Source organism: Carassius carassius, chromosome 33 (assembly GCF_963082965.1).
Source record: "Carassius carassius chromosome 33, fCarCar2.1, whole genome shotgun sequence".
Taxonomy (NCBI): Eukaryota; Metazoa; Chordata; class Actinopteri; order Cypriniformes; family Cyprinidae; genus Carassius; species Carassius carassius.
The window spans coordinates 3,584,015-3,598,395 of NC_081787.1; the positions used below are offsets into that span (position 1 = coordinate 3,584,015).

The 14,381-nt window shown below is 35.5% G+C and overlaps 1 protein-coding gene across 1 annotated transcript; it reads left to right on the top strand.

Moving 5' to 3' along the window:
- Window positions 1-2,217: 2,217 nt before the first annotated feature.
- Window positions 2,218-14,100, top strand: LOC132114109 (coiled-coil domain-containing protein 69-like). Its single transcript, XM_059522246.1, has 11 exons — window positions 2,218-2,233; window positions 5,489-5,661; window positions 7,308-7,310; window positions 9,012-9,072; window positions 9,457-9,614; window positions 10,926-11,013; window positions 11,138-11,211; window positions 11,890-11,991; window positions 12,074-12,193; window positions 12,521-12,618; window positions 13,648-14,100. The coding sequence occupies exons 1-11, from the start codon at window positions 2,218-2,220 to the stop codon at window positions 13,805-13,807; spliced, it is 1,053 nt and encodes a 350-aa protein (XP_059378229.1). The 3' UTR covers window positions 13,808-14,100.
- The last annotated feature ends 281 nt before the right edge of the window (window positions 14,101-14,381 follow it).

Below are 14,381 nucleotides of genomic sequence, written 5' to 3' on the forward strand. Positions count from 1 at the left end.
ATGAAATGTAGCATTTGATTCATCTATAGGACTTCTACTTGAGGTTCACTTTACATTTTTAGAATGACAAATGTTCAGTAATAATGAGCACATATAATGAGAAATCTCATTTAATAGTTTTTAAACGATTGGTGAAAGTTATAAATACTGTTTACATCAGTTTACTTCATAAACCACTGGACCAAGATTAACAACACATTTTGGTTTTCCTTTTTTTTATTTTATGACTTATTTTAATCAAAGGTCCCGTTTTTCGTGCTTTTTTGAAGCTTTGATTGTGTTTACAGTGTGCAATATAACGTGTTCATGTTTCGCGTGTAAAAAAACACAGTATTTTTCACTCAATTCACCTATCTGTATACTGCTGTTTTCACTGTCATAAAAACGGGCTGATGACTTCCCTGTTCTATAAAGTCCCTTCTTCAGAAATACGTAACGAGTTCTGATTGGGCCAGCGGTTCCTGTGTTGTGATTCGACAGCAGCTGAGCGCGCGCTGCCATCCTGGAAATGTGATTGGACTAGTTTTGAGAAGCAAATGGGCAGGAGAATGTGCTGGAGATGTACTTATAATAACAGGAGCGTTTTTACTGACGAGATGCGCATGAAAATCGCATTCGATTTTTTTGCACAGCCCTAACATCTAGTTTACAAAGCTAAACAGCGTTGCCCTTTGTGTAATAATTTACAGAAACTGTTAAACGCACCAACTTAAATAATAAAATACACTTACCGGTTGTGGTCCATAAACAACGCCTTCTCCAGACAAAGAGGGAACTGCTCCATCTTTCAGGAATAATCTTTGTGCGAATCCGGTTTGATTGAGATTGAGGAAGCTGTCCTCAGCAAAATGTGCTGCACATAGTTTTACATGTGGATTATAATTTTCGGGAACCGAGTTAAAAATAAATTGTAACCATTAATCTCCAAGTACAGCGTCCCTGGGATGCCCAAACAAAGATGATTGGACTCCGAGATGAAAATAACAGCGTTTCGACGACATGGCGACAAACACAACTCTTCCTCTTTTTGTGTATTCATGTGGGCGGAGGTTAGTCAAAAAACTGTTTTAGTTTTACACACTAACTAAACGGGACCTTTAATGTGACAATGTTTTGTTTGGTTTTAACTGCTGCTTTTGTAATTTATTTTTTGTTCTCTGGCATTAATGAAGTTCAGTTTCAAAGTGAAAATAAATCAGTTTTCTTTAAAGGGGAAATTTCTGTTTTTGGTTCTTAATAAATATTCAAACATTCAAGTGATTAGTAGTTTGTTTGTTTTGCATTTTCTCATTGTGTCTTCTCATTTGGTGCTAACATGTCTTTGTTATGCATAGATCACTGGTTTTTCAAAGTATACATATCTTTATACATAACTTTCTATGTAAATACATCTTAGATAATTAACCAAAAATTAAAGGTGATACTTTCTGTATCCGTACGAAATGAAAAGCTGCACTACTGAAAAGCTTGCATAGCAGGTGAATCTTTGCATTTACATGAGATTATTTTAATACAGTTTTAGTTTCATTTGCATTGCTTCACATGCTACAGTAATTTCTATTACTGATAAGTAATAGAAAGTACTGTAATACCTGATTTACCTTTTGTATTATTTTAAGTAAAAGCAAAAAACTTTTTTATGTGTCTATTATTAGTTAACCCTTTTGAGTTATCATTACAAAAACAATTAAGGGTCTAACAGACTTTCAGGTTGTTCTGAAAACCTGAAAGCACCTCATAGCTTGGAAACACATGATAAATAAAAACAATAGTTCTAAAACCTACTCAAGGTATCAAAAATGTTTGATATCCTCTACCTGGATGGAATAAGAGTCTGAATCTGTGTCGATCAAACACTATGCATATTTCTGTGAAATCTGTAAACTCCAACTAACCAAAATCTAACCAAGGAATGGTTATAAAAAGCAAAACATAATTATTATACATATTTTTTCACAACAGTGTCTTAATCATTTTAAGATTTTAATGTAAAGATACAATACAATCTATACATTTCTTTGGAGAATACGTTTATATGGTCAACTGTATATTATCAGTCAGGTTTGTTCTCCTCCTGTAAACATTGTTTGCATTCCTGATTTTTCAGGCTGTCTTTCAAGACTTGTACAGCCCTCAATCCAGATGTCCAGGTGGAATACCAACCAGAGCAGATTTCCAGATGGCTAGCAAGACTAGCCATGTTCTTCATTTTTAATGATGGCTGAACCCAGATGTACCATCACTTGTAAAACCTTCCTGGCATGTTGAATGTGCTGTTTACTAAAAAGCACACATATATATAAACTTAAGATAAATGTATACACTTAGAACTCAGCTGTATGTGAACTGCACGGTGTACTATTATGCAAACAATTTTATTTTTTAAATGTTTCATTAAGCCTGATCGTTCTCTCAGATGCTTAACTCTCAGTAAGACTTCTATATTTTATTTTGTCCCTTGAAATCACTGAGGTTTTGCGATGCCTGGGGTTGGAGGGGGAGCAGTGGAAAGAATGTTATCTCCTTGCTGACTGAGAGCTTGTGTCTGGTTTTTTTAAGAGCTTTGTGGATTGTGGCACATACTACTCCTGGCTGGCACACTACATGTGTTTACCATGCAGAAAACCACACACAACAACATTAGAAATAGAGAAATAAACTATGTGAACTTAAACACTGAACTTTAAGCAACTACATGTGTGATTTGTACCTTTAAAGGGGTCATATGATGCTTTTTTAAAGATCGTTATTTTGCGTATTTGGTGTAACCGAATATGTTGACATGCTGTAATGTTCAAAAAACACATGATTTTTCAAATACTGTACATTATTGTAGGTCCCCTAGATCCTGCCTCTCTCAAATGAGTCGTTTTCTACAAAGTCCCTCCTTCCAACAAGAGCAGTCTGCTCTGATTGGCCAACTGATCCAGTGCATTGTGATTGGTCGAACACAGCAAGCACTTGTCAGAAATGTAACGCCCCTTTCCATTTAATTGCATCATATGACCCCTTTAAATATCAATTTAAAAGACTTGTAGCAAGGTGAAAGGCCAAGAATATGTAATTCCACAAAAATGGCAGCAGCAAATGCTAGTGTAAAGCTATCTATGAAATCCCGTTAAGTTAACAGATTTTTTTTTGGCAGCACTGAGAAAAAAGTCAGAATTGTGGGAGATAAACTCTTGTGAGATTTTAAAAGTTGCACTTGCCTTTTTTATTTTGTAGTTGGAAACAGGCTTTGATAGCTGTCCGCTGCAATTAAGTGATTTATTTACAACAGTAAATTCCACTCACTTAACTATAGAGGGCTTCAAAGTCACAAATATAGTAAAAACCACATATACTTGCTTTAAAGGGATAGTTCACCCAAAAAGAAAATCCTGTCATCATATTCTCACCCTCATGTTTTTTCCAAATCAATATGATTTTCTTTCTTCTGCTGAACATAAAATAAGATATTTTGAAGAATGTTGGTAACCAAAAAGCTGACGGTAGCCAGTGACTTTGCAATGGATAAAATACTATGGAAGTCAATGGCTACCATCAACTGTTTGCGTTCAACAGAAGATAGAGCCTAGGGTGAGTAAATAATGATATAATTTTTTTGGGGGGGGGTAAACTTTCCCTTTAAATGTATAAAAAAAAATTCTACCAATGTGTTTTAGTCATTTTGCTGTCTTTTTTTTTTTTTTTATCCCCATAGTCACATAATACAAATACAAACCAAAAATAATTATTTTCCAAAACTAGTCAGAATTCACACAGGAAAGTGTATCCTGGCAAGTGAAAAGGAAAACAGGCTCGATTTATTGTCTTCCCTTCAAACCCTGAGCTCAAACGTGTGTGATAAGCCTGTTAACTTTGGCAAATCCTACATTAAACCTAAACATACAGTATTTTTTATGCAACTGCTGTGTTTTTGTTCCTGTAGATAAGTGGAGACCTGATCTTTATTATTGTCACCAGAGTCCCTGCAGCTGCCTGTCAATGGAAAGTTTGTCATGACGCAAACTTCTCAGCAACAACTGCTCTATCGTTTTTATGACAGATTAGAGACCCTACTATAAATAGTGGAAAGTCTCAGATTACCCCGATGATCCAAAGTCGATGTATCATATTAATGCTTAATATATACCAAATGAGAGCCAAGAGGCCAAAGATAGATGTCCGACACACTACTGTATGCACCATATAGAGCAGTGAATGTGATGAGCTCAGATGTGCTGGATTATGTTTTGTCCTCTGAACATTTGACAATAGTTTATGTTACAATAGGCAGCGACAGAATGCTAGAAAGGTTTAAATATCCATCCTTTCTCTATTTCTAAATTTACACTTAGTGTTTAACTCATTTATCATTAAAATGACATTTGTGATGAAATCATAACTGGCAGCCAGTATAAACCTTGTAATGTTTACATATTCAGCATGTGCATCTACATACCTCAGCGCTGACTATGGATCACTGCTGTTTTGACAGTTTTTCTAAACAGAAATCCTCTACAGCAGCGGGGTGATAATATGGCCACTTACAATACAATACAACTTACAATTCACTCTGCAGATCCGTGAGCCTCACATTTTTGCTTCTCTTTCAAACCTGATGGAAAATATAGCCGTTTTAGTATCAGAATTCATTTTAATTTAAAGAGAGATGATTGATATTATGCTTAGGGAAGGAAACATCTGCTAAATTTGCTCATTGCAATGTTTTCCTAGCTAACAGACAATCTGTTGATCTGTCTGTAAGGCCTATAGCCTATAATTAACCCTCAAACATCTTTTTTTTTTTTTACTTTCCTTTGTAATGTTAATTTTATTCAAGGCTTAGAACAAGACTAGATATTTAAATGTTAACTGTGATATTATGCTGCAAGCTATACTTTACTAACATGAATTTGTACCACCGCACGTGACCTGTCACTATGGCCTCATATGGCATTAGCATAAATTAAACATTGTCAGTGTAAGTGGTTGAGCACCAAATACTAAGGAAATCCAGACACACACAAACACTCATAAATAAATAAAGAATATTAAGTATATTATTATATTAAGCTATATTAATATAAATTATTAATATAAATCTGGTAAGTATAATATTATATTAAGTATATTAATAAAGTACAAGTAAATAAATAACATATATAAACATTTTGAAACACTTGCATTAACGTTTTTAAATGTAGTATTTATACTTTCCATAACTGTAAATAATGTAACTATTTTAATGTCTATTTAAAATAAAAATACGGTGCATTGTATTTCATATTTTAACAAATTTGATATTAAAATATACATTTTGGGGACGTACTTTTTTATTGAACAAAAACAAAACATTATTATTCATTTGCATTTCAGGAAGCTGCCGTGTGCATTAGTTTACGCAGCTGTGCACAGATTTGCCAATTTCCCGCTTGTCTCGGTTTAAATTGTTCATGTAAATGATGTAGCCTGTGTTTTTGGAACGCCGCCCTGACTCTATAAGTCCCGCCCCTCGGCTCCGGTCTCACCCTATTCGAGCGGATCAATGAGGGCTCATTTGAACTGCCGCAGACAGCCAAAAACTTACCATCGACAACTGGCTTGAATATAGAGGTACAACAGAGGAGCATGGGTTGTCACAACAGCAAAGTTTGTTGCCAGGTCTCCAGGAAAAAGGTAGGTCGTTTTAGAACCTTCTCAGGATGTTCACAAATAATGAGTCACAAAGTTGCAATGAGACTCGCAGCAACGTCAGAGGCGAGAAATGTACAGCACGTGCAAATGTATCCGCATCAAGGGAGCAACTCTTGTTTTGTTCTCTCATATCACTTGTTACTTCCTCACTAATGCGTTATTCGATGCGAAAGCTCTCATGTTAGTTTGTCGACTTGTGAAAGTTTTAATTAGAAACAGATGCTTGGATCAACAGATGAGGTCTACTGTTTAAAATGTGCTGCTGACATCCGTTAGGGCAAAATAAAGTCGTGTTATACTGTATTTATGTTTGATCACTGTGTGCTCGCTTTTAAATGGTTCCGCATTTAGGTCAATGACAAATCAGCATGTACGAGGTGATAAAAAGGTGAAATTTAGTTTATGTAGTTTTTGTACGTTTTTAGACACTAACCCTCAGTTTTCTAACGGTTATCTGTCAATGTTATCATTTATTGATTTTAATGTATGTTGGTACACAGCTTAGTCATTATTTTCAATATAAATATTTTAAGTCATCGCTTGGTGTGACATGAAAATGACATATGTGATATGTAAAAATAATAATAATTGTCTGTTTTATGTTGATTGCCAGACCACTTATTGAAACCTATTTTGGATATTTATGGAAATATTTCTTATATATTTTCAAGAAAAGCAATTAAATATTTCAATGCTTTAAAATGAAAAAAATAAGTGTTATTTCATTGGTATATGTTTAATATAATCGGGAATATTTTTAAACCGATATAATTTTTTTCAATTCTTGAATATGAAAAGGGTTCCCTAGAGTTACTCTTTTATCTAAAAAAAATCCACCTTTTCATTGCACCATTCAAAATATGTGATATTTTTAAATGACCTTTGCACATGTGCATGAGGGTTTACAGCTGTCTTGTCTGTTGTCTGTTGATTGGCAAACTATTTATTTAAATATTTGTGTTTTTCAAGAATTTCAGCATTTTAACTGTATTTTTCCTGTTATCTGGGCAGAAAAAAGTTTAACGCCATGATGGAAGAACAACTAGAACCTCACTGGCACTTTAAATTTGGCATATTTAATATAAATGCATGATAAAATCAATGCATTCCTGTGGCCTTCAAGCATACAGTGAAATCTGGCTTTGATGGCAACAGGGTCAAGCTTTCATTAGCCCAGATTGCTGAAGGATTTAGATATATACAGGGCTTAGATGTGAAAGACATGGGGTCCCGAGTTGCTCACTGCTAGTTTTAATATGACCTATAAACAGCCAGAGTTCATTTGGTCCTGTTAATCACATAGCCATGTGTCAGTATACTTGACATGGACAACTGGAGAAGTGTGAAAATTCTCAGAGAAAGCCTTACACTCACTATTACAGCTTCTATTGGAGTTGAATCAAAAGCACATAACCACATGACGATGAAGTGTAATAAAGCCAAGTGTTCATTAAAGTTCCAGAACATTTGGTTCCCTGCCACAGAGAGCCGCCAAATGCATAATAGTGTTATTGTGGATTAAACTGAATTATGAGATGGAAGCAGTTCCTGTTCTGGCTTTTTGTTACTGATTAATTTTTGGAAAGTAAGCCTAGCTTAGCCTAGCTATTAAATTGTTTCACTATTAGAAAGTTGTAGACCTTTTAAAATGCTTTTTGATTGTTTTCAGTCACAAGACTGGTGTGGAGACCTGGAGGGCAAAACATCCATCCAACTACAGCATAAACCTGTCAGTTTTCCATCTGTTTCAAGCCACAAACATGTAGATCACCTTTCATATGAAGAAAAACAAAGGTGCAATGGTTTTAAATGGAAAAATGCTTAATGAGCAATTTCGTGAGCCAGATTTATATTCTGACCACAACTGTTCATCTGTACATAGTTCTCGTGATTAATAAGGTCTATACTGAGTTTGGCCTTTTAATATAGCTGTCTTAGGACATTAGTTCCTAATATAGATCTGGTAAAAAATAAGTGGCATTCAGCGGAGGAAAGTTGGGCATTTCAATACAAGTGCCACGTGAAAACTATGAATACATGCGCAGTATGACATCATTTGTTTTTGATTTTCTTTCAAACTGTAGATTGCGTGAAGCGTCAGTGTCATGTTTTGGTTGGCTGGTGTCCACACTGACACTTAAACCGCACATGTCTTGTTATTTCTCACTTTTGCAGTCTCAAGTGACAGTCAGAATCTCACTAGTTATTAACCAAGATGACTTGGTGTGGTTTGACTCTTTGGTTCTTGAATGAGGATGCTGCTTCAACGGATAGTTGAAGAGAAAGGAAACCAAGGGGCATTAAACCCCAAAAATCATGATGAAAGATGTCACACTAAAACCATGTCAGATGCTTTGTATGAGTTAAAAGTTTGAGATTTAACTCATTGATAGTCTTCCCTGCATCTCTTAAATCTTAATAGTGATTGTGCGCTGTGAAAATTAGTTTTTTGCTGAGAAACACTTCCCTAACCTGAAGTAAACAGGAGGTTTCGCTCTCAAAGGAGAGACATTTTGCACTTGCGCGTGTTTTTGAGGTCATGTGTGTAGGCTGTGTCTCAGACATTTGGCACGTAAGCTTCAAAACGTTAAATAACCTGTGAACACTGCCGGCCTTGAGCTCCATCTTCAAAAACTCTCACACTGGAATGACACATTCTTTACTCCCTATGGACGTATGATAGCTGCTTCTTGAATTTCAGTGCTTGTTATATGTGTGGAGAGCATGCTAATAAACACTAAGGACACAGACCGTAAAACTGACAGTAAAGATAATCCTAATGTTACTAAATGTTTCTATTTCAAATAAATGCTGTTCTTTTATATTTATCAAAGAATTCTGAAGATTCAAAATGTATCAGTGTTTTCACAAAAATATTAAGAAATATTCTTCTTCCCAACCCAAAAAGCCCATACATCTATCTAAAAGGAATATTAAAACATGGACAAATCAACTAACCACCTTACAGCATTCAGCTCGTCGTCTTCCATTGTCAGTTGCTCTTGTTCTCATTTCAACCCGCTAGCTGTCAATATTACATAGTGCACCTTTAAAGTAAATCAGATTTCATTTGCTCCACCTATTGAGAAATACAAGTCAAGTATTCAGAGTGTGCTGCACTATTGCAAGTGATTGATCAATGATGTCATAGTTGTGCAATCTTGAGCGCATATCTCATTGATCAGACTGATTTGGAATGCAACAAATATTAATTTATATTAGACGTCTCTGAAATGTTAATAAGTTGTGCATGTAGATTAAGTTTGTCAGCTAGCTTTGAAATGATGGTGTCTGCAATGCAACAAAAAAAGCATCTGTTTCTTTTCTTTCAGAAAAATTGTGCACAAGAAGGTGAGAAGCACATAAAGGACATCAAACTTCAAGATGGAAGTGGTAAGTGGTTTCTCTCGATCATGTCATGTGAACGTGTGCAGATGTTCTTTAGATAAACGGAAACAGAGAATTCATTGTGACAGAGATACTCTGGTCATTGACTGTTTCTGAATGTCAACACTTGTAGATCCTGATGCGTGTGCTACGGTTATTATCTATTAATGTGTGCTTTTCATGCATGGCTTTTTCAATGTCCCACGATTCCATTGTGAAGTGTGTTGTTGTTGGCAGAGCACAGGGTTTTGTAGCGCTGATGTTGGGTTGCAAAAACCTGTTGATACTCTTGTGTTGCTAGCCCTGGGCGATCCTGGCTTGCGCTCATGGAGATATTGTTTCCGATGTACCGTAGAGTAAACAATGTAGTGTTCAATTGCTCTCCCCCAGGTACACGCTCTTCTGAGAAGAATCTGTTGGAGACGTATGAGTGTCAGCTAAAGATACTTCATGCTGTGTTGACTGCTTCAGGAGACCAGGAGAGAGACCAGCTCCTCAAGGACCATCCTGGAGACATCTGCACTTTACTCCACAGTATTCTAGAGAAGGTAGAGTTTGAAAGCTCTTCATATTCAAAGGCCTTTCTTTTTGTCTTGTGAATGGAACGCATTGCAAGTACATGTAGCTTCATGTAGGCATTCAAGAACGACTAGTATTCTGATCCCAGATTATGTCAGCGGGTTATACATTATGAAGCTGTCAGCGGCAATAAACAAGACATGCTTTTCCATTACAGCATAATTGGGAACAAGGCCGATTCTGTGCGCTGTTGTTCAGGGTCTGGGAACGTGTGCTTTGGTACATCTGTCCTTGTGCTAACCTCTGACCAACAAAGCTAAACCTGTTTGCAGGGAGGGATGTTATTCATTGCCTTGTAAAGACGGCTGGTTTGTGTGTTTAACACAGTAGAGCACTGCCTGTTTTACCAAGAGAGGACAAAGATGGCTTAATTTTTTTTTAACCTCTACCCCAAGTGTTTTTGTACTCTAGAACTTTGACTCATTTATTCTGTAAACATGCATTTATATATCATTGTAAATGGGAACATTGCAAAGGACATTCTTTTGTTTTTATGAAAACTATGTATAATGTAACCGATCACTAACCGGAACCATTTTTACACTAAAAAAGAATTTATAGTGTTTTTGCAAATGAAGACATCCCTAAAGAAGGTTCTGTCAGTTTTTGGCTGGCAGTAGTAATTATGAAAAATTAAAGATGTAGTTCTTGCCATTCTCTAACCAGAACTTTTGTAGGGTGCATCCTGGGATGCTTTTTAAGGTCACATGTATGTAAGGCACTATCCATTTCTGAGAATTCCGTCAGGTCTGTATATAAATTTGACTGATAGTTTGGCAGTTATTTAGATTTATTTTTAATTTTATAATTTATATTTTTAATTTTATAAATTTAATTTAATGTACTATATATTTATGATTTATTTTTATTTATTGCATTTTTTTTTTTTAATCCAAATTTCTGTACCATGTCTTGAATGGATTTATTCATACATTACATTTCATTCCTTGATATTTTTTTTTTTTTTAAAAAGGCTTATTTATCCTTGGGAAAAATTTCTATCAAATATCAGACAGAAAAATCTTGTTTAAACAGTATTTGAAAACATTGTTATTATATATCATTATTTAAGTTTCTTATAACTTATTTACATTTCTGCTACTTTAAAACAGGAAAATCAAAGTTGTTACACCACAGCTCTAAAAGTAGAAAAATATTAAATTGTTTCAAGCCTAAAAGTTCTTCAATCAGACGATTTCTACTACATTGCCATGAAAATAGCCTTTGCTGCTGATTTGGTGTTAAATAATAAATAAATGCATTGGGTCTTGTGTTAACAGATAAAGACTGAGATAACTGCTGACCTAAATGATCTTCATGAAAAACAGACGAGGAGCATGTTAGAACGGCATCAGAGTGCAACAGAAGGTCAGAGCACAGCAGCTGACTTCGCCAAACACATCTATCAAGAGCAGAAATGATAAATATCTGTATGTATATGTTTGTATTTGTGTGTGTAAGTAACAATATTCAATCATTGTTTACTGTGCAGAACTACAGCGATTACACAATGAAGAAAAGAACATTTTAAATGAGTCCCATGCCGCAGCTGAGAATGCGCTGAAGGTAAAGCACGTCTATTTGCAACATCACTGCTCTGATTTGCCTTAATGTATTTGATTGAGAGCTGATCTAATATAGAGTGGAGGTCAAAATAAGAGAAGAACCTACAATTCCCTACTTTTCAAGGTCACTTCTTTGTGGTATTTGAAGTTCCTAACATGAGTAGAAGAATTTATTTTATTCTGAAGCACAGTAAAAGATGTAAGATATTAGTAAAACAGCTCATTTACAGATTCCTCTGAGTTATTGGTGTTAATCTGGCACCTGGTGCTAATTTCATTAATTATATATGACGAACCCTATTTGACTGGCAGCATTCCTCTAATTTTCACTGAGACTATAAGATGACAGGGCGCAGATGTGCCTAAGTTCCCGCTTCCTACTCCTTTTTGACAGCTGTAACCCTATTTTAAAAATGTAGTCGTCATCTTTCGTGCTACAGTGGTTCCTGTTCTGTAATTCTGATCACTGTGTTTGCCACAAAAGAAAGGTTTGTGTTGAAATGTCATGGTTATTTTGGCAAACATGTTAATAGAACAGTGATATACTCCCAGCTGATATTCTATAAAAATTTGAGCAATGACGATTAACAGTACTTCAGAAAAAAATCAAGAATTTATAGATGTACTTCATACGTCAGGCTAGACATAACAGACTTGACTTGACTTTCTCTAAACTCAGGATCAGATTGAAGGGCTGACGTCAGAGCTGAAGCTGTTCGACGAGTTGAAGCGCAGAGCGCAGGAGTCCACACTCAAGAGAGACCTTCAGAGAAATATTGAGGTTTGTTAGGAGAGTGGAGATCTGTTGGCAAAGCTGCTTCAGATAGCTGCAGTATTCAGCTCTATCTGTCTTTTCATCCCAGACTCATGGCAGCCCTGGTGCATTCTGGGAGCAGGAGCAGGAGAGTCTGTTATTTGTCATCGAAATGAAGCGTGAGCGTTTACAGGACCAGGGGAACAAGCTGCTGCAGATGGAAACACTGGTATTGTGGGCCATTAACTATAGATCTTCATATTAGCAGTCAATCAAAATATACTTTTCAGTAGCAGATTCTTACCTTTACATTTGTTCCCTCCATCTAAAAAAATGGTTACATCCACTTTGTCAAACATGTCATCTGCTTTATACTCCGCCACTGAGAAATGATGTTCAGAAATGAAAGCAGGTGTATTATTTGTGTATTCGTGTTGTTTGTCTGAATGTGGCAAATTGACCTGTTTGTTTGCATCAAGAAATTATGAATTTTTTTTCCCCCTCTATGTCAGCTGTCTTGATAATTTTCTGCGTGGTGTTGTGTTGTGATTGTCAGGTGGAGAGGAATCAGTCGCTGGAGGATCAGCTCCTGCAGGCGCTCCAGCAGAGCGAGGACTTCAGAGTGAGGATAGACAACTACCAAAGCCTCATACAGTATGTTCACTTCAGTTTTTGTTTTGTTGTTTAACCATGCAAACCTGACATATGACATAATAGTCAGATTTATATATATATATATATATATATTAAATGGAAAAGTTTTTGACCTTTCAGATAAAATATTTTTATTTTATTATAATAACATTTGAAGCATTTTATGGCTCATATAGTATGATATAAAAGAATATGGAGCTCATAATGAACCAAAAATGTTATTTTGTGCAGGTGTTGTATGGATAAAAAGTAAAAGTATTCTGATAGTTTATAATGTAAATCAATGAGATCTTTATAACAGTATAGTAGACTACTAGAACATTTAAATACCAGTTATCACTTTATATTTCCAAATGTTTTATGATTAAAGCTCTGTAGTTTTTATTGTGGTGGGCAAAACATGATGACATGCTATATATTGATGACGGAGAGATGAACATAAGCGTTCTTCAAAAGCCTGATGCATCATATTTGATACTCGCATTTTAACATGATTAAAAACAAAAAGATGATAATCAAGTTGCTACAGTAAGTTTTCATCTTCAAAAAATGACCAACAATATAAAAGTTACTCTTACAAAGATCAGATTTCACAGAAAAAATATTGTACCACAACCCAACATTGTATTTTTATTATAATTAAAGGGATTTTAAAAGGGCTCCGTCATATGGTAAAAGGCACATAGTTTACATTTTGTGTAACCGATATAATACGCTAGGCTTCCACTTGCTAGACTCTTACTTGCTATTGTCTAAATGTAATAATGCTTTTAAAATTTAAACGAGCTTTCCTGGTGTAATTGGATTTTTGCCCTGAACGTTTGTAAGCTCGAGTGTGTATGTGGCGCCCCCTGGCGGTGTTGTAGCTGCTGTAATTAACATTCCCTTTGTTTTTTTACAGAATTGCCAAGTTATGAGTTTGAAATGTAATTGTATTAGACTGAATGTGTGTACATAAAGAATATAAAACATTTTTTTAATATGTATATAAACAAGTATTTTAACTGAAACTCTTTTGTCCTCTGTCAGACAACTGTCCAAGGAGCAGAACGAGCTGCAGGAGGCGCTAGAGAAGCAGTCTCTGCAGAACCAGAAGCTCAGCCAGGAGAAAGAAGAGCTGCTCTTTAAACTCCTACACCGCAGAGACTCGTGCTCCTCCTTCCACCTTCCTTCTGTCATCCCCAGCTGACCACAGCATCCACCTTCATCACAGGCTGGCCTCAGTGCCTTCAGTGTTTTGTTTTTTTTAATGCCAGTTTATTATAGTGTTGTGAACATCCATTGCTGATATGAACTTATTCACTGCACTTAGCATTTTTAACTAGCCAAACAAATATTTTTGTAAATTTTGTTTGAAGAGACGTTTCTTATCAGGATTTTTTTGGATGCATTTTGAAATCGCTGTGGATCTATGCAGTAGTTACTCTTTTTATTATTCTACAGGGTGTAGTATCAGTTTTTGCCAATTTTTGACATTGGTTTTATTTTATTTCTTTTTTTTATTTCTTTCCAGGAAACCGCAAGTATTGTTAGCAAAAACGACTGTTATGTTTTTGCCTTAAGACATAATTAGAGCCAGAGCACTTGGATGTGTAACATGAATATTTGGGATCTTTTCAGATGCACTTGCACTTTTATCAGTGTTTTATTTGTTGGAAATATAATGGGCTTTTGGTGATTACCAGTATGCTTTCTTCCTACACTTTGCACATAGTATTTCCGTTTTGAATCCTTCTGCTTTTCAGTGGTAGGCAAAGTCCTGG